At 40.6% G+C, this 21292-nt stretch overlaps 1 protein-coding gene across 3 annotated transcripts in view; it reads left to right on the top strand.

The window, feature by feature from the left end:
- Positions 1 to 21292, top strand: part of dvl1a (dishevelled segment polarity protein 1a) — a 34436-nt gene continuing 13144 nt past the window's right edge. For all 3 annotated transcript variants that reach the window (XM_066671308.1, XM_066671310.1, XM_066671311.1), the window contains exons 1-4: positions 1 to 412; positions 11077 to 11146; positions 12280 to 12401; positions 17530 to 17639. In XM_066671308.1, coding sequence (XP_066527405.1) covers positions 243 to 412; positions 11077 to 11146; positions 12280 to 12401; positions 17530 to 17639 — 472 coding nt within the window. In that variant the 5' untranslated portion in view covers positions 1 to 242. The remainder of the gene's footprint in view (positions 413 to 11076; positions 11147 to 12279; positions 12402 to 17529; positions 17640 to 21292) is intronic.

The following is a 21292-nucleotide window of genomic DNA, read 5'->3' as shown; positions in this document are numbered from 1 at the left end:
GCGCCGAGAGACTGAGTGACGCCGGAGAGACTGGAGTATGTCTGGGACTGTACACCGCGCTGAAGCCGACCTTATTTACTTCCCCACATGAGCCGGAGAGAGGGCCATGTCCACACATTGCTACAGGGCCGAGTCTTAGGGCTTTAAGCCGCTCTCGGCACCCATATGCTCTGTGTGTGTTCAGTGTTTTCGCCGCTGTGTCGTTGTCAGTGAATGTCCTGCCCATCTGACCAGCCTCGCTCATGGCGGAGACGAAAATAATCTATCACATCGATGAGGAGGAAACTCCTTATTTAGTGAAACTCAGCGTTTCTCCGGAGAAAGTCACCCTCGCCGATTTCAAAAATGTCCTCAGCAACCGGCCCATTAACAGCTACAAATTCTTCTTCAAGTCAATGGACCAGGATTTTGGGTGAGAACCAGGAATTCCCTTCTGTTACATATTGTCTCTACACCTTATATACACACACACACACTGTGTATGTGTGTGTCTAAGGGTGAGTGTATGTGTGTTCTTTCCTATACAAGCAAACGATCACACCCACGCCAGTGCACTTGTATGAGCTCTTACCCATATGTGCTCTGAAGACGGTAAAGCGCTAAAGGTATTCTGTTATCTGTCAGATTATCATTAACATCTATGGTGGTTGGCACCTGCCTTCTACAAAGCCAGTTTGGCCACTATGTTGCTATTTCCTTGTAAAATATTCCTCTTCCAATGCAGTGTGGTGTTCAGCAGCCACATGGACCACAACACAGTCCATAAACCAGTTGTCATTCCTGTCACACCACAGATATATCGGCTGGCAAGTTCCTACACTTCACCCAGTCTGCTGTGAAAACTTGCCCTCATAAGAAAACATATCTGTAGCGCACTGTCAAACATCTAGTCTAAAACCTAACGAGATTCTGTTGTAGTTCACTATTTATAGACGTAGAGCAGTATGAAATGGCTCAAACATCATATCACAGCGCAGTACTGTGACATTTTTATGTGCAGTGATACATGTCACGTACTAAGGCACACACACACACAACACACTGGTATTGCCCAATTTTAAAACCTCTTGATGACATGTATTCACAATTTCATTTACTTTGCTGCACTAAATCAGTCTTATTGTGATTACAGTCTTTGGTGGTTGGCACCTGCTTTCCTACAAATCCCCGAAAGCCTGTTTGGCCGCTAATGTGGCTGTCTCCTAGTCCTACACCTCATTCAATTTTAGTCGGCAGGCACATGGACCATGACACAGCTCAATTTGTCATTCCACTCACACTGCAGATTTGTCTGCTGGCACAAGTGTTAAGGCTAGTTCCTATTGCTTCTCCAGTCTGCTGTTAAAAGTAAAAAGTTTCCCCAGTCTAAATTGTCAGCGTTCCTGCAGTGTTGTAAATTGTGGGAGAAATGACAACGTGATATTAACATTGTATTAAGATGTATAATGATACATTAAGCATTCATAACATTTACATACAGACACAGCGCACAAGAATTGTCATTCGAAACACTAATTCAATATTAATTTCACTACAGTCTGTGGTGGTGGTGCCTGTTTACTTCAAAGCAATGAAAGCCAGTTTTGTCACTATGTGGCTGTTTGTTACTTCTAACCTTTCTTCATTGCGGTGGTCAACAGCCACACGAACCACAACACAGCTCCATTTGTCATTCCAGTCACACCACAGATTCGTCTGCTGGCACAAGTATGAAGGCTATTCCTGATCCAGTCTTCTGTGCTCCTCTCAGGCTTCTACATGAAAAGTTTTCCTCATGAAAAAAAAACACTAGGCTCATAGAACAATAAATATCTGTATTTATTTTGATAATAACAAAATATTGACCACCACTTATGATCAATTACAGTCATTTTACAGTACTTTTCTGCACTACAGCATTAATATTATTATTATTTTAAGTGTACCACATGTTTGCTCATGTGAAGACTCAACTGTTTGAGAAGAGTGAAGGCAGGGGAGTTTGACTACATTATAAATTAAGTTTGTTTAGCACGTGACAGTAAATATAATTCTAATTTTAGAATAACACGCTAAGGCCCCATCCATTGTATATTGTATATTTAAAAAACAAACAAACAAAGATTTAATCTGTGTTTTGGCCTCCCGTCCACATGAAAATGTCATTTTCGGGTCACTGACGATGGATGTTTTCATAAACGCTCTCCAAGGTGCTTTGTGGTTTTTGTTGTTTCTATTTAAGAAATACTCTGGGTGACTGTCTGTTAGGAGTTGGTGTGTTCTCCCAGTGTCCGCGTGGGTTTCCTCCGGGTGTTCCGGTTTCCTCCCACAGTCCAAAAACACACGTTGGTAGGTGGATTGGCGACTCAAAAGTATCCGTAGGTGTGAGTGTGTGAGTGAATGTGTGTGTTGCCCTGTGAAGGACTGGCACCCCCTCCAGGGTGTATTGCCGCCTTGCGCCCAATGATTCCAGGTAGGCTCTGGACCCACCGTGACCCTGAATTGGATAAGCGCTTACAGATAATGAATGAATGAATCAGTGGTGTATCAGGTTGTGTCACTGTCAGACAGCTCCAGGGTCCCGGGGTTGTGGGTTTGAGCTGGGCGACTCTCTGTGAGGAGTTTATGTGTTCTCTCTGTGCCCATGTGGGTTTCCTCTGGGTGCTCCCATGTTCCAGTAACACATGTTGGTAGGTGATTTGGCTACTCATAAGTGAGTGTGTGAGTGAATGTGTAAGTGTGTGTTGCCCTGCGCTGGACTGGCGCCCCATTCAGGGTGTGTTCCCCAGTGATGAACCTATTGTGAACCTGAACTGGATAAGTGTTTACAGACAATTAATTAATGAATGTATAATTAATAATAGATACCATTTCAGTATAATATTCAGATGCAAGCTGGTCACGAATGTACAGATCCCAGGTCACTACATATTCCTGTATGATTGTAGCTACATGAGTGTTATAAAGAGGTGCAAATCTGATTGCTTTTTACACAGTTATTACACAGCCATAAGGATATATTATTGTTTATTGTGCTTTCATATTTGTTTTGGAGTAATCAGAATTGGAAGGGTTTGGGATTCATACTTATCTTTTAGCAGCTCTATGTTGTATTTTCATGTACAATGATTGTGAAAACATTAGTGACATATGTAATGAAACCTGAGTGTGAAGTTGGCCTGAGCCAGCATTGTTCCAAAACATGCTGAAGGCTATTAATGTAATACAACCTCATACCCAGAGTCTGCCGATGGGGAATCCTTGATGACCACCTGGACAGTCCATAGAGGTTATTGTACAGACCACTATGAGCTGGCTGTGGTTGATGACCTGGGTGAGTTTGTTTTACCAACCTTACAGCACTTAACTACATTTGCAAAGATAAGCATTGATAAGTTGCCCAGTTGTGGGCTGGTGAGTTTGGTTAATTTCAGGTTTAAGTCTATTTATATTAAGTGGGAATTTATTACGAAATGGAGTCCCTGTTCCCCAGCAGTAAATCACTTGGATATTGGTAGCCTTTAGGTTTTCACTTCGGCTAATAATAGACTTAAGCATGCAGTATTCAGCCTCTGTAATAAGTTTGGAAGATTAAGAGCCATTTATGTTGCCTGTGAAAGGCTCAATAAGTGGAAATGTTAATACTCCTACTAAGATTGGACGTTGATAAATACTTTAATAGTGAAATTCCAGGGGCTTTTACAATGAAGAGTATTTACATAAATTCATTAAAGTTGGTTTGATGTGTTTCCTCGATTTGTTTTGAAAAGTGGTTTATGAAATAAATGAGTTTATGAAAATGAGTTAAATTATATTTACGAAACTTTTTTGTTTTCCTCTCAAAGTTGTTGGTCAAGTCATTTTTTTTATCCTTAATCATAAAGGCTTTGTTAAAAGAGAGGATTATGGAAAAATTAATCTTAAAGCCGAATCTCCATAGAAGATATAACAAATTCAAATGGGATGCTCTGGAGCAGCTGCACATGAGCCTAATGTAACCAGTACCCAACATCAGCCAAAAGGTTAAGCTTTGACATTGGACTGGTGGAATGTCTTCTCTGATGTGAAGAAGTACACAGCAAGTAGAAGTAGTTCTAAGGAAAATGTGAGGAATTAACATAAATGTTTTGTTTGTCGATATATTTTCACAGAAATAATTGCGATAACAATAGCGTGGTCATTTTAAGAACATTTTATGCCACTGATATAATGTTAAAAGCAATGTACTTTTGCCATAAACTTAAGACTTTAAGTTATTAAGAATATTCAGACATTAGAATTAAAGTATAAAATAAGTAAATAAACAAGTAAATAAATAACACATAAACACTATTTTCAGACAAAATCAATGGCTCACAGAATAGAGATATCAGAAAAACAAGTAACTGCATTGCAACTGGATCAAATATTGACAACATGAATTCTTATGAAAAAATGATGCACCTAAGCTCAATGGGCAATTTGAGGTCAGAAGTTTTGTATACATATTTTTAACATATAATTATACATATCTACAGTATCTGTGACTGTAAGATGTTCTTTAAATGGTGCTATTATCTGTTCATTTTTTGAAGTTATTTTAAAAACAAACATATATTTACAAGGCAATAGATTTTTATATTTAATGGTGGGTGATGTGATGTTTCTTTTTTGTTCTTGTCAGTTTTTCTGTGGCTTTAATGCTGTTCATACAGATAACTGAATTATATTGTATCAACCAAAATAAAAAATATATTGTGATATAAATTTTGGCCATATCTTCGAGCCCTAGTGTGATAAGTCAATAATATAATTACTGTGGCAGGCATATTCTTGTGTCCAGTTTTATGGCTGGTTTGTCCTCACTCTCCCTTGTAAAAGCTAGGAGAAAGCCTATTCATACATTAGAGGTTCATTCATTCATTATCTGTAAGTGCTTATCCATTTCAGGGTTGCAGTGGGTCCAGAGCCTACCTGGAATCATTGGGCGCAAGGCGGGAATACACCCTGGAGGGGGCGCCAGTCCTTCACAGGGAAACACACACACACACACACACACACATTCACTCACACACTCACACCTACTGACACCTTTGAGTTGCCAATACACCTACCAACGTGTGTTTTTGGACTGTGGGAGGAAACCAGAGCACCCGGAGGAAACCCACACAGACACAGGGAGAACACACCACACTCCTCACAGACAGTCACCCGAGTCAAACCCACAACCTCCATGCCCCTGGAGCTGTGTGACTGCGACACTACCTGCTGTGCCACCGTGCCATGGGTCATATTTAGTGGAGATGTCGTTGTTATGTGGTAGGAAACACATCAAGTTGTCAGTCACAATCTATTCCCCCGCAGCTGATGTTTCACATTTTCTGGTGCTCATCTATAATCTTACACTTTCATCAGAGACTTTTTTCACATCAGCCACACAACACACACATGTATGTCCCCCCACTTGAATCCTTGCTTGACCTCAGGGTGGAACTGGCATTTCCCACTAATGCGACATGGTAGAATTCATTTTGTTGTAGAATGTCATGTATGTCTTGGCGCCACAGTGAGAGACAGATTACATGAACAAACACTGTGTTTGTCCTTCAAAGTCCAACTCTCTGGGTTCAGAGGGGTCATTTTGGACATGTTATTATTCTGAAGCATTTTAGATCTGGCCTGTACATAGAGGAGAAAGAGCTGTCACGATTACTTGATTAACCAGTGTTTCATTGCTGATAGGACAAACACACACACACACACACACACACACACACACACACGTGGGTAACAGTGATCCATATTTCACTGCCACTGATGTTTATAACAATACTCTCTGTCTTCAGGGAGCTCTCTGAGACATTATTTACTGTAAAAAGCATTGGTCATTTTTTAATGTCAGTGAATTCTCAGATCGATTGCTGTAGATGTATAACACATAAACAGACATGAAAGAAGAATGGATGTGTCCAGGTCTGTAAGTGAAGCACTGAGTAGCTGGCAGGAATCCATTTGGACTAATGACTGTGTAAGAGCTCTGCCACAGTGCTCTTAACCTTACAGAGTCTGTTATTTTTGTTTGATGGATATGATGCACTTGGAGTGCCCCCCTCACAGCACAGTGGGCCTTCACTTGTGGCCTGTGGTGATCGAATGCTTTTACGTCCCATCTGAGCCTCCGTCGTTTATCAGACCATAACTAGCATTACTTTGTCCTCCAGCACAAATAAACACTACTAATCCTCCCACTCCTGACATATATCCTGGCTATAGGTTTCAGCATTGGTATAATAAACAGCAATCTCCTGCAAATCTTCTGTCATTATCCTCTGAAATCTGTTAATACCCTGCTAAACCTGAAGCACGGATGAGCCAGAGCTGTGTCAGGCACCCAAACATATGTCTCTTTAAACGAGTTTGAGGTTTGAGAGAGAGAGAGAGAGAGAGAGAGAGAGAGAGAGAGAGAGAGAGAGAGAGAGAGAGAGAGAATGTGGCTAAATGACCTACAAAGCAAATCTGACATATTAAATAGCATTTAATATGGTGTATATTTGAAGGCATGAGTTATTCTATCTTTTAAGTTGTTTTCATGTGTCACTGAAGTCCACCAGTTTCATTGTAAGGATGTAGTCCTCATAGTTATGGTCATTTTGCTATACATTTCATTTGTATGTTTCAGCACTGTTCTTATTTAAATTCTGTGCAGATTCAAATCCTAGAAAAGGGGATTTGGACTAAAGTACAATATGCTGCCAATAACTTGAGCTGCAGATTGCCTTCAGCGATCCAGAGATTTGACTTGGTCTCAGGCGACTTGAGAAGCCATTAATGAAATGATCTCTGGGGAAACTGCCCAGTTTTCTGTTTTCCAAAATGCTTTGTGATGGGTTTTGGAATTCATTATTAGTCAGTTCATTTATATCAGAAGAATTCCACTGTCTGCTTTACAGTTCTTTCTTTTTAGACGCTTATAAGAACTGTGTTAATAGTTCTTCAACAATTTAAATTGCTCTCTTATAGTGTCAAGTTTACAAGGAGGCTCAAAGTGCTCTGTGATAAAAGACTGCAAAACTACACTACATCCAGACGCTGTTCCTCCTACACAAGCCAGCTCACCTCCAGCACACACTGCTATGTCGCACTGCTATTTCACACCACTATATCACACTGTGATATCAAGGCTTACATCTTAGAAGTTGGACTTGGAATCTGAATTTCGCACATTTTCACACTCAGAAATAGATCCAAAATGTTGGAATGCACATACCACACAAGTGTTTACAACAAGTTAGATTTTGGAAAGCCAGTTACAGCTTAAGGTATTAGACTTGGGTCTCAACCACGTTTGGCATTTGGCTTGGTCGGTCAATCCAGATAATTTTATTTACATTTTAGAATTCTATATAAGTATTTGTTTATATAAACAATTACACATAATATTTTTTGATGAGTAATATTTGATTTAAGGGCGGCACGGTGGCGCAGCAGGTAGTGTCACAGTCACACAGCTCCAGGGACCTAGAGGTTGTGGGTTTGATTCCCGCTCCGGGTGACTGTCTGTGAGGAGTGTGGTGTGTTCTCCCTGTGTCTGCGTGGGTTTCCTCCGGGTGCTCCGGTTTCCTCCCACAGTCCAAAAACACACGTTGGTAGGTGGATTGGTGACTCAAAAGGGTCCGTAGGTGTGAGTGTGTGAGTGAATATCTGAGTGTGTGTGTTGACCTGTGAAGGACTTGCGACCCCTCCAGGGTGTATTCCTGACTTGTGCCCAATGATTCCAGGTAGGCTCTGGACCCACTGCGACCCTGAACTGGATAAGCGCTACAGATGGATGGATGGAATATTTGATTTACATTCTCTATTGACAGAGTCTGCTATTTCAATGTTTTCTCTTTATTTCAGTGTTACACAATAAAAAAAACACATGATAAAATGCCAGTAAATTTATTTTCTACACATAACTTCATCTGGTTCAAATTTAAATATTTCAATTTGCAGCATTTGATATTTAAATTAATTTATCGAGAGGAACTTACAGTTTTAATCATATTACACGTGTAGACAATTTAAGCATTAGGAGTCTTGATGAAGGAGTGATGATATAACATGCTGTGTGTACCCAGGAAGGTACATGTGTGCAATGTGAAGGGAAGCAGTGTTACCCACTATGTTTTCCACATGCGACTGCTTATGATCTGTCACTTAATAAACCCACTTACAGTTACAGTCCTGCTTTAAGCCACACACTCATTAGGTTTGTAAATTAAAATATGTAATAAATTGTCTCTATGACTAGGTATTGGTATCATAAATATTAATCTGGCTTCCCTGGTTTTATGCATAGGAAGTTTAAGCCCCTCTGCTACAGGACTTGAAGAGTTTATCGTTCTCGTAAAAGCTGCAGTGACGTGAGTAAGATGTTAATTCAGCTGCAGCTCTGCACAGTGTAAGCACAGAGCAGTTCTCCAGTGGCACCGATCAACAGAGCATTAATGTGGGCCGACCCTGTGTGTGTATGTGTGTGTGTGTGTGTGTGTGTGTGTGTGTGTGTGTGTGTTTGTTTTCACTGGTGAGGGAACCCCGTGTGGCTTGAGCAGCATCTGCTGTAGTTCAGCCCTGCACAGCTGGAAAGACTCATATCACAGGAAATCCCTCAAACAGATACACAACAACATCAGCTGGTACCATTGTAACACCCTAATAAATCCTTCACTGTGGCTTGTAATTAGGGACAATGTCAAATTCAGATGCGCTACTGAACATCTCCTTTTCATTTGTATAGTTACGTTGCAAATCTGTGCTTCATTACAGAGATACTTTTGGGCTCTCACAACGAGTCCATTACCAAACTTTAAAAACAGCCTGATCTGAGTTACTCATAGTGGACGTTATCCCATATCCACAGCTCAGCAAACTTGGAGGAGGGCATTAACTGCTCAGCTATGTTTGCTAACAGACACCTGCATTGTCAGTCGTTTTGGGGAGAAGAATCGCCATCCTACTCACTCATAAAGTGGGAGGACATATTAGATCAAGTGTGATCTCCATTTTCACATGCTGCTATCAAAGTCTTTAGGTAAGAGTGCCTGTGAAATAATATGGAAAATACTCAGATACTTTCAAACTGATTAAATGGCTATTTATTGTATTGGTTGCAACCACAATATCTGTGCTATGGAGACTCAGGTTTAAGGGGAAGATGATTCCACTTCCAAATATGACGTCCTATACATTCCAATCAGTGGCTTCAGTTTCCTGCGACCAACTTTTCACTCTCCACCACTACTCCATCTCCTGCCTGTTTCTCAACTTTGTAACTTCTCCCTCCGTCCATTTACAAAGAGGTTGGGGTCCGGCTTCCTAGGTCAGTGGGACGCCACCCAGAAATTGTAATTATCAGTTATTGTATCAAGCCTAGACCATCAATTTTGGTGTGTGTCTATAGTCAGTCGGTGTGGGTCCAGTGTCCTAATGTATGCTTGGCTTGGCTATATGTCTGAAGGGGTTTCCTCTTTTCTGTATGTTTATACAGACCACACTTCCTTTGAGGTCACCCTCCGGAGCTTTCCTATGAGCAGCTGTATGTTATGAAGCTCTCTTGAGAGGACACAAACACTTCCTCCCAATCACTGGAACTCTAGCCCTGCTTCCTCCAGCCCTGGCGTGGGCCGCAGACCCATGTTATCGTCTTTTAGTCCCACTTCCCAGCTGCTCGGCCTTCTGGGTCACGTGACCTGGAAGTTCTGTAGGAGCTGAGAGGAAAGAGCTGTATTTTCAGTGAGCTTACGGAATTCCTCAAGACGTGCATGCATGTGTGTGTGTGTTTGTGTGTGAATGTGTGCGGAATTGACCTGTACAGATTGACAGGAGGCTAGCAGGTGTGTGACTGTTGAACCATGGCTCCGAGGGTTAAAGGGTAACTGTGTGGTATTCCTGTAGGGAATTTACAGCCTGGAACGAACAGTGAAGCACCCATGCTAACAAACCCGATCACTCTATTAATATCCCCCCGTTGCTCTGACACACTCACTGCTCTCTAGTTCTCTCTCTGTAACACACACACACCCACACATGTTTATATGTTATCAGGATGTTGTAACTTAAATAAGACTATATCACCTATGTGTGTACTAATGTAATATTTCATGACTAAATTGTTGTTTTGCTTCACAAGTTTAATACATTTACAGTGAAACATTATTGAAGTTTTTTTTAAAAAACCCACAGGGATAGTTTATCTACAACTTAAAAGTTCATTCTTAGAAGTTGGTTGCATTCTCTTTCTCATGATCCACATAATCCCAAATGTGAACTCGTCAGTCAAAAAAAACCCTCCATATCGCTGCTGTTCAGTTTCTTTTGGAAAATATCAACATCTTTACAGCTGTAAATTCTGTCAGATACGTGGTGTTATTTGTCGTCTCACAATTGAAGCATGAACACCGGGGTTTAAAGTGTGAAGCTTGATTTTCTCCTGTCTCTCAGGAGATGAAAAGCTTTGCATATTATTGTTAGAAGTCCCTGAACTCCAAAAATATCCAAAAATATCTAAAAATATCCAAAAATATCTAAGCACAGAAAGAATATTCTCAGCCTAAGCCTATTCTTAAATTTACCTTAAAGGAATGCTCAAGATTGTCAGGTTACAAAATCAGTTTTAGGCTTGTTTTTCTTTGTTTTTCCTTCAAATTCAGGAGATATCTCTGAAACCCAACTCTCTCTCTCTTTCTCTCTCTCTCTCTCTCTCTCTCTCTCTCTCTCTCTCTCTGTCGCTCTGTCTCTCTCTCTCTCTCTCTCTCTCTCTCTCTCTCTCTCTCTCTGTCTCTGTCTCTCTCTCTCTCTCTCTCTCTCTCTCTCTCTCTCTCTGTGTGAATTAAGTGTTAAAAAAGGCAGTCAGTAAGATTGAGTAGTTTTCAATGGACTTCGTCAACAGGGACATTCAGCATTCCCATCATGGGCTGCTAGCAGTTGCGTGCTAAGTGGAAAATTCCACTGTTTGAGCGTGACATGCTTTCAGTGTGCCACAGCTTTTGCAAATAGATGTGAACATAGGCTCATAGTGCAGGGTGCATGGTTCTCACGATGTTTCTAACTGTGGTGTGTGTGTGTGTGTCCTTGCAGAGTTGTTAAAGAGGAGATATCTGACGACAATGCCAAGCTACCATGCTTCAACGGGAGGGTGGTGTCCTGGGTAAGTGAGACTCACAGTGGCCTACGCCTCGTGACAGAAGTCCAGCGTTCCATCAAGTGGAGAGTAATATTTCAGCTCTAGCCCCCACCCCAGTGCTATAACACACTCAGACACACACATGCTCAGGCATTTGGCTGCACTTGACCCATGTGTCCATTTGCTGAGCTGCAAAGTGCAAAAAGCAATTTGCAGTGTACTCATGCAAGTGGACAGAGCTGTATGGACATACTGACCTTCATGATATTCTGAAGGCTTGCTTCACAGATGCCCAAAACATTTGCAAATATTGGTGCTTCACAATACAGGGTTTTGTTTGAAGATACATTACATATAGCTTTTTTAGGATTTACAGCATTAGGGGTGGCCTTCAAGACGTTCAAGAAATATCCGTGCCATGTCTCTGGATCTGAGAAGTTTTCCTATAAATCCACTGTTGTTTTTTTTCAAATACTGTATGCAAAAGTGTAGATAAACAGTCTTTAGAAATTAAATGTTCAATAAAGGTCCTTACTAACAGAAAATGTTTGTAGTTGGCATTCAGATATTGAAATAAATTTTTTAATAATGTAAAGGCTTTTTATATCATAATAAAATATATATAATTGATCACAAGTTCCACATGAGGTATTTAATGTGAAATTTAACCTTGTATCGATGCTTAAAACATTATAGTGATGATGATACAACACTTATGTTTTATATTGTTATTGATACTGAAGATGTAAAAAACAAAAAGTAGATATGAATAAGTGATTCCAGCCTTTTGAACAGCAGCATACATCAACGCTGAGATACTCTCCACAGTGAGGAGTGATAGGTAACGGCTGGGAGTTGAAGGCCAAGCCACACTGCTGTGTTTAAATATTTTTTATGGATCTGGGTTAAGGCCACTGGACATGGCCAATTGTGTAAAGTAGCTTGGGGCATGGCCATTTAAATCTCATTATTTAGCTCATGAAAACACATAGCAGTGGCTGTGTCTGTAGGTTGTTTTGCTTAAGCTCTTCCCAGCTCAGTAAATGAATTCTGTTCTTGTCGCTCTTCCTGCATTACTTATTTATGCATGGCCACGAGTTAGTGTGGAGAGGCTCTTCCTGAGATCTTTGTCTTCTTGTGTATGTGTTTGGCTGTAGCTGGTGCTCACTGAAAGCACACACTCAGACGGCGGATCTCAGTGCCCGGAGAGCCACGCTGAGCTGCCACCCCCACTGGAGAGAACAGGGGGCATAGGAGACTCCAGACCCCCCTCCTTTCAGTAAGTCTTCTCCATAAGCAAACACTTAAATCAATTCATGGCAATAAGATGTTCTTGTACCTAAGGGTATATGAGTTTAAACGTATGATTATAATGATTTTATTTAGTTTGGTACTTTAAGAAACAATTCAGCGCGTTGTCAGATTTCATCAGAATGTGATTTGACTTGAATTGATTTTGTTGCAGTTCAGAATTATTCATAAAATACAATGTGTGACTGGATGAAATATTCACACCTGAGAGTTTTATTGTGGCCCATAAATGTCTAATATATGGTTGTATAGTTGAAGGGCCCCTGGTCTAATGACATACATTATGATCCCCAGTTCTAGATTGAAGCTACAATTCTGTTCAGATTGTGTGTAAATTTCAGTTTTTAAAATATCAGTAAAAGGGCAAGACTTTCTAGATTTAATGGCTCCAGTGTAGTTTTAGTGGCAAAATTCTATGAAAGTTATATGAGTACAGTTTGAACTTGTCATGTGACATGTTTTGTTGATTTTTTTAAGTGAAAATAACTACACATCGTGAACAAAGAGCAAACTTATTTATGGTTTTTACCTGCAAATTTTAGTGCACAGTTCATTCATTCATTCATTTATTCATTGTCTGTAACCGCTTATCCAGTTCAGGGACGTGGTGGGTCCGGAGCCTCCCCGGAATCATTGGGCGCATCATTGACAACATAAAATGTTGTCAAAGCTGTGCACAGACCACACTTTATACAGTACAGGGGGTCCTCGACTTATGACGTTGATCCGTTCCTACATCGCGTCGTAAAGTTGGAACATACGTACATACTGTACGTTAATAACATACTGTGAGAGAGAGAACGACGTAGCAGCAAGCTAAAATGGCGTACAACGCGACTGGGGTGACGCCGTACTCCTCGGTCCCGAGCCGCGTAACCGTGTATTCGTCCACCGGGTACACCAAACACGAAGTTCACGTTATGACGTTTACGACGCAAAACCACTTAAGTCAAAACAAGGCTTTATACAGTAAATGGGAGATGTGTCGTAACCACGAAACATCGTAACTTGGGACTGACGTAAATTGAGGACCTCCTGTATTATATTTTAATACATTTTTACATCTTAAGTGTTTGGTCGTGATTTACCAAAGCCACATATATATAATTTATTATTAAAGCCACAGATACAGACACATAAATACATATGCATCAGAAAACAGCTGATTTAGCATGGTCCTCTCTGAACCCCTGACCACAGCAGCCACGACAGTAGCAGATGTCTCCTGGCCAGCTGGAGGCTAGATCTAGTTATCGTCCGGCTGGGAGCCATGTGTATGAATCAGAGCTCAAATCCTGCTCTCATCTCAGGGGTCTCTGATATACAGAGCTTGTTACTGCCGCACCAATGTGTGTGTGTGTGTGTGTGGGGGGGGGCACTCATGTGCTCATTTATCCGAATGCACACACCATAACAAACCTCTCATCTATGTAACTGTCTGCATAATCCAGGAGCCCTTAGGCCCAGGCTAGAAATAGTCTCTGTAATGTAAACATCTTCAGGGTGATAAGAGCAGTGAAATTTTCCCATTGTGTTTAGACACAGCTCTCGGGCCATTCTCCATTAGCTGTGAAGAAAGCAATAGTCAGTCGGAGCTGAGCGTTACATCATTAGTTCAAAGAATTGAAGCTTGTTTGCCTCCGCATAAACCTTTGATTTTAGCACCACACACAGGCATTAGGCATTCTCTTTATAGCTGAATAAGTGCAAAGTTAATTCAGATTGTGTTGCTCTAAGACTGTGGATATATATTTTATTTCTATATGAGTGTGTGTGTGTGTGTGTGTGTGTGTGTGTCTGTGGCACTGAATTTTTGCAATCTGTTAAGAGCCTGTTTCATTCAAAAGAGATTTTCCCTTATTTGTTTGATTAGGACTAAATGGCCAAGTTTGTGGACAATTGCTCATCCAACAAAATTGTGAACTAAATGGTAATTCTATTTCCCTCAGTTTGCTGATAGTTTTTAATCTTCTTCAAGTAAATTTCTTTAAGAATTTGATGCCTTTCAGCCTCAAGAGCATGACTGAGGTCAGATGCTGAGCAGGGATTGGTCTAATGGTTAGAGAAGCTAACTTGGGCTTGGAAGGTTGCTGGTTCTATTCCCATGGCGACGGGAGTGAATTAACTGCGCTGCCCTCCTCCACGGATGAGGTGCCCTTGAGCAAGGTACCCAACCCCCAGCTGCTCCCCTGGCGCTGGGGATTGCTGCCTGCTGCTCTGGGTTTGTGTTCACTGCCCCTTGTGCAGTAGTGTGTGTGTGTGTGTTCAATGAAAACTAATTGTACATTTCTTTACCATTCAAGCTCTTCCAAATTCAAGAATCCAAAAAAATATATATATATTTCACTCCTCCCACCAACCACTATATTCACTAATATTTTTATTATTATTATTATTATTTTCCTACCAGCAGTGGCAACTTCATGTCTGTTTTTATGAACCTTTACATGAGTTGTGCATAAGTGGATCTCTTTTTTCTTTTGAGAGGATTCCACGTTGTTTTAAAACACAATTATGTAATGCATGTAGAGTATTGTAGTAATGGGTGCTAACATAAAAAAGCATACAATGCTCTGAAGCTTAGAAAGGAATATTAAACATGTTACACGTGTAGTCCTAATTTTAAACCAGACATTTCTTTGTAAACACACTTACAAAACCACTCTGTTTAATTCTAAGAAATAAACAGAGATCTGTAAATGGTTATGTAAAAATAAATGGTGAGGCTTGTTGATAAATAAACCCACACAAATGTGAAAGATGGGCTTCAGGGGACATTACAAAGCTAATCTGTCTCTTTCAGCTGAGATTTAATTTTCTGGCTCATTTTCGCCCTCTATGGGCCAGTTAGTGCTCTGACTTTCTCAGCGCCATAGTTAGAGTGCTCTAGTCTTTCCTGTAGTATTCATTGCCACCTAGCGGCGTGCTTTGTAATAGCTAATTCCAAGATCTCCTCCCTTTTTCCATATGACTTTTTTTTTCTTTCGTAGATGCTCCAAAAGGCTATTGGCCAATTTTCCTGGAGCTTAATTCCATGGATTCCCAGTTGTACATTTCTCCCACAGTAAATCTCCCCAATTTCCATTACAAAACCCCACAGTAAGCATCAGTAAATAACCAAATGTTATCTCTGGCTCGCTCCCTTTTTTTGGTGTCTATTATTCATTGGTGCTGGTGAATAAATTTGGAAGGATGAGGAGAATAGGTGTTTGGCTGTCCCCGAGTGACTAAGCCGGATTAGTGGACATTAAAAGCACCCATCTCTATTACCCAGAGGACTCAGCAGGGTGCTACAGCTGCCTTAATCTCCCCAGCATCAAGCCTCCTGGCCCTCCCCCTCCACCCCCTCTCCCTGCTGCCCCCTGCCTTCACAGAGCTCAGAAGCTTTGGGAGCACAATAACATGAATACTCTGCATACACATTATGAACAATGAGCTTTAAAGTAAGCAGGCAGGATTATGCTTCAAGCTAATGTTGTAAAGACATCATACTCCTCATTCTGCTCAAAAAATATCTGATTTCTATGCTGTATTAGAAACCGAGGATCACTGGGTTAATAGTAAGGTTGTATAGTGCAGTATAGTGTCATTACTTAGTCAAAATCTGTATTATTTAATTGGGTTATGTTTGTATGTAGAAGCACAAACATTATACAGAGTAATTCCCTTGTGCACATGAGTTCTAAAGCCATAACCCATAATTGGGTGATGTGACCACTTCCATCCAGCAGGGTGAGACTTCAGCATGTCTCACTGTGGTAAAGTCATGGCAGGAAGATAAAGAAGGAGTTCAGAATGGCTGTACGTTTCTGTATTTTACAGGGTGATTTTCAGAGGAATCTGAAGGCATAGTTATTTTAGAAATTCGTAGAAATTGGTCTGGGCTCTGCAATGGCCAGCTAGGTCTGACAAAAAACAGCAGTGCTTTGTCTGATTTGCCGGTCTTCTTCTTCGTTTTCGGTCTATTCCATTTTCATGGCTTTTTGACAGCTCTGGATCATTTCAGACCCATACAGTCGAACGTCTCCTTAAAGTGGAAAAATGGACAGAAACAGCATTTGTTAAGCTTGATTTTGGTAGTAATTATTATTAAAAGCTTTAAATTCTGCTGATACTCAGCTTTTGGAGCTTTTCTTTTCTTAATCCCTGTCACAATGCAGATTAATGTTGTTTTATCCAGTCCTCAGACATTTCTCCTGTAAGAGGACCTGACCTTTTCAGACACATCTCCTAAAATAATGACCTTACACTTAGTGGCTGTTTCATAATTGAGAAATGGTTTCTGAATTCTGCGCAGAAAAACACTGCTGCTGACCTTTAATGACTTTGATGACCTTTGACCACTTGATTGAGTTTCTGTGTTTCAGACCCTGAGTTTTTGCAGAGACTCAGGGATGGAGTTCTCACCAGCTTCAGGTTTCTTGTCTGCCTTAAGCAAAAGCATTCCTCCCGCTCTGATAGAATAACCAGCCCCACGGCACATCCTCAAACACACACTGTTACACACACACACACACACACACCTTTCATGCTGTACAGCAGCCCTTCTGATCCTTTTGTCATGTCTCACAGCCCAGCTACAGTGCTGCAGTGCCACTGTTTTAAAAACAGAAATGACCCTATATGGAATTTTCTTGGTAGTAATGATAATCAATAATTAAAATAGCACTTTATTGTGTTTTGATGGTGACAGCAGATTACTGACCACAAGCAGGGGTAATGTGTATAAATTATATATTACTATTAATGTAAATTAACTAATAATTACTAATTTCCTACTTTTATAATTCAGTTGTTGCCTTACTGAAGTCTCTGAAGCAATTAAAATATGACTGATAGTAATGGTTGTGTTTTATACAGCAGCTTTAAGGGTGTGCAGTTTCAGTGGTATCTTCACTAAGAATCACGAGCCTGTACTTTAAGGGGTTAACTGTAAAAACTACTGCAGCTGACTGTGACATGTCATACAACGTGGGCAGTTTCCCATGGTAGATATGCATTGTGACAAGGCACATTTGTGGTGGTATTGATGTGGTTTCACTGAGACATCCGTGTGTGTGTGTGTGTGTCTGTGTGTATGTGTATGTTCACCATAGTGCCAATGCGGTGAGCAGCCGGGATGGTCTGGATACAGAAACAGGAACAGAGTCTCTCCTGAGCCAACGCAGAGAGAGGGAGAGGGCCCGCAGGGCACGGGACAGTAAGTGTAAGTGACTGTAAAAACCCCAGCCATACACAATGTTCCACATATTGTATATCACCCAGAAGAGTTCTATAGATAACACACAGCTCATAAACATTCAAGGAAGAAGCATCAAGGACAGCCATGTTTTTAAAGGGACAATTATTGTAGAATATAGTGTTGTATTTTTTCCTGTTGAAAGTGACCGGTTCCAGAACTAGACTTCAAACTCAACAGAGAATGAGACCGGCTGCTAGTGGAGCTGATGGTCAGAGAGCTGCCAGATTTAATAGCACTTGGACATATAACCTAGTGTGCTTTCCACTTCAGCAACAATTGTTGTTCATTTTCAGCCTAAAATATATAATCTATATGTATCCAATTAAGGAAGCCCATTAACGTTTATACTATACTTCATGGTGTCACAGTGCCCAGTGCAAACTATTTTTCACACATCAGTTGGAACACTAGTAATTCCCAGTTTTTGTTTGTTGTTGTATGTTTGTATACATTTGTAGTTGTATTATATAAAGCTAGGATTGTATTTCCACTTGACACTTACACACTTACACTGAACAAGACTCCAGAATCAACAAAGCAAGCAGAGTTGCTGCTAATAGAGGTCAAAGGTCAGAGAGCTGCCAGTCAAAATAGCACCTGGTCATGTAACTTAGAGTGCCTTCTATGTGAGAAGCTTTCTCTTATTTCATAAATATGTTTCACCGCTGAAGCTCTCTGTTCTACTCTACAAGCCCTTTCTAGTTGCATCTATCCAATGAGATTACAGGAAAACCAAGGCAAGATGAGCTTTTTTTTTTTCTTAAATTAGGATTCCGTGGTTGTTTGCTGTAGTGGTGTATTTGTTTTCAGTTTAATAAATTATGGAATGTTTGTTTTCCTGACGGAGCACATGGTGAGCTCAGTTTAGAGAGAGGTCACTGGAAAAGATGAAAGCGTATTCCTCAGCGGTGAGAGAAAGTTCTCTCAGCAGTAAAGAATGTCCTGGCTATTTAGGAACTCTTTTCATGTGAAACAATGCAAGACATGTTTGTTTTTGCAGCAAAACCATTTTCCACCTGTGTCTTGAATGTCTACAAATGAGACGTTCTTGTGTTTCTTCTTACCGTGTCCAGCAGCTGAGTTTGTTTAAATTAACTTTGACAGTCAGAGCTGTGAGAGCAGTGCCGTAAAAACTGTAATCATTTTTTCATCTTTCTTCCTATTCCTTCTGCTGTAGGAAGGTCATTAGTGAGATATCTTTTTTAGAGTGGCTTCATTAGCAGCAGCAGATAATGATGGAGGTGGTATGTGCGTCTGTGTGCTTGTGTGTGTGTTTGTGTGTGTGAAAGAGAGAGAGATATTTGGCAAAAAGGAAAGGAAAACATGTCTAGCTGGGAAAGCGTGAGTGTTCATTTCAAGGTTATAAATATGATCTATGGGGGATGGGGAATATTAGAAAGCTTGCCATCAATGAAGGCTTCTACCACCCTTTAATAATAATATAATAATCCATCCATCCTTCCATTCATTATCTGTAAGCGCTTATCCAATTCAGGGTCACGGTGTGTCCAGAGCCTACCTGGAATCATTGGGCGCAAGGCGGGAATATACCCTGGAGGGGGCGCCAGTCCTTCACAGAGCAACACACACATTCACTCACACACTCACACCTACGATCACTTTTGAGTCGCCAATCAACCTACCAACGTGTGTTTTTGGTTGTGTTATTGTTATATATATAAAGCTTACTGTGAAAGAACATATTGGATGAAAGGTGGATGGGTTAAAACTGGTGTCCTTGTGGACAAATACACGACCAGGTTGCGTTTGTATCTTTGTGAGCTAAGCAGATTCCCTAGAGTGTTTGGATGTAGAACACTCAAGATATGTGTCAGGTCAGGTCCCTGTGCTTTTGTCCATGTTCAGAAATAGTCATAGTCATGTCCTGCCAAAACTCCACTACTTTGTCTGTGTTATCCCTTTCTTATTGGGCTCTGATTCCAGCATTTATTTGTTTTATATTAACTAAAAGAAGGTATTCTCACAAAGAACACGTGCAGCGAACAATATCTAACTGTTGGAGGTGATTTACTTGTTCTAAATGCATTGCAAATATCTTATTAAGTGCATTTTTTTGTATTAATTACAATACGAAAAGATAATTCAAACTCTTTACTGACAAATATAATTTAACAAAATGATTACACTTGAAAAGATTTTTGCAAGTGTGTGTGTGTGAGTGTGTATGAGGGAGTGATGAATGAATGAATATGAATAATGTATAGCTGGTTAGTGCTTTACTGGACAGGTGTGAAGCCCAGGGGCAGGGGGAATGTAGGAGTGGGTGTCTGTTTTCATGCCTTGAGCACTCATTAGTTAACGTTACTGAAACATCAGCGCGAAAGAATCATACTCACCTCGTCAACCCTTTGGGGACCAATGGGAAGCACGACTGAGAAAGAGAGAAGAGATCGTTTTCCAGAATGACAGGCTGAATATATTGTTTTACTGCTCTGCCTTGACAGGATAATTGTTGTAAAATGTGGGCTTGCTTTTTTATTTTCAAGTATGTCAGATCACATATCAGTCTGAGGTAACCACTTAAGCTTGTAAGTTGAGATGGGACATAATTTTGTCAACTGAATGTTTACACAGAACAACAGTGGAAGTATCCAGACTGGAAAGTTGTTTTTGTGTTCTCTATGTTTTGATAGATCTGATAGATCAGGTCAGCCTTCCCTGGGCTTTTTGGGTAGAATCATAATTATTTAGCCTTGCGTCCAATGATTGCAGGTAGGCTCTGGACCCACCGCGACCCTGAACTGGATAAGCGCTTACAGATAATGAATGAATGAAATGAATTATAATTATTTATATATGTGCTTAGAGTCACCATGCCTAATGCCAGCATCTGCTGTAAAGCGTTTCCAGAAAAGTAGAAGCTGCTGTGGGTGGAGGGACAACAACTACCTATTGGGACACCTGGAGCAGTCCTAGTATAATGTCCTGTGGACCTGTGGAAATTATTGAGTTGTGAACATGGGGGAGGGTTTGGTTGAATAATGTTTTGTCACTTTTCGTTAGAGGTCTTTAGAGAGAGAGAGAGAGAGAGAGAGAGAGAGAGAGAGAGAGAGAGAGAGAGAGAGAGAGAGAGAGAGAGAGAGAGAGAGAGAGAGAGAGAGAGAGAGAGAGAGAGAGAGAGAGAGGGAGAGGGAGAAAGAGAGAGGAGAGAGAGAGAGGGGAGAGATGGAGAGAGAGAGAGAGAGAGAGAGAATGATTGCTAGAATCAAAAAGAGAGAGGGCTGTGCACATGCAGACACTCCAGCTCTACAGGTAAGACTCAGCTTTATTCAGAAATGACAAAACGGGGAAAAGGGCTGAAAGACTTTTGTAACAGTGCTGCTTTTCAATTCATTTATTTTTAACTTGTTTTAATTGTTGTAAAAAGACATTACAAGATTTCTAATATATTATATATTAAGCTAAGCCCTAAGACTTTAGCCCTGTTTAAGAATTCTACTGAATTCCCACTTTTGGGATTTGGGAATTTGGGTCAAAACATGTTATTTTAGCAAACCTTATAATGTGCAAATGAAACTGAGGTAGTTATTTGCTGCTAGTTAAATACCTTCTACAATACTCTGCAGTGTGAAGTAAGATTTTATTTTTGGTACCTA

The sequence above is a fragment of the Hoplias malabaricus genome, chromosome 5 (genome assembly GCF_029633855.1).
Source record: "Hoplias malabaricus isolate fHopMal1 chromosome 5, fHopMal1.hap1, whole genome shotgun sequence".
Lineage (NCBI taxonomy): Eukaryota > Metazoa > Chordata > Actinopteri > Characiformes > Erythrinidae > Hoplias > Hoplias malabaricus.
Note: the sequence above shows the minus strand (reverse complement) of the source record. Positions and strands in the feature narration are given on the sequence as shown.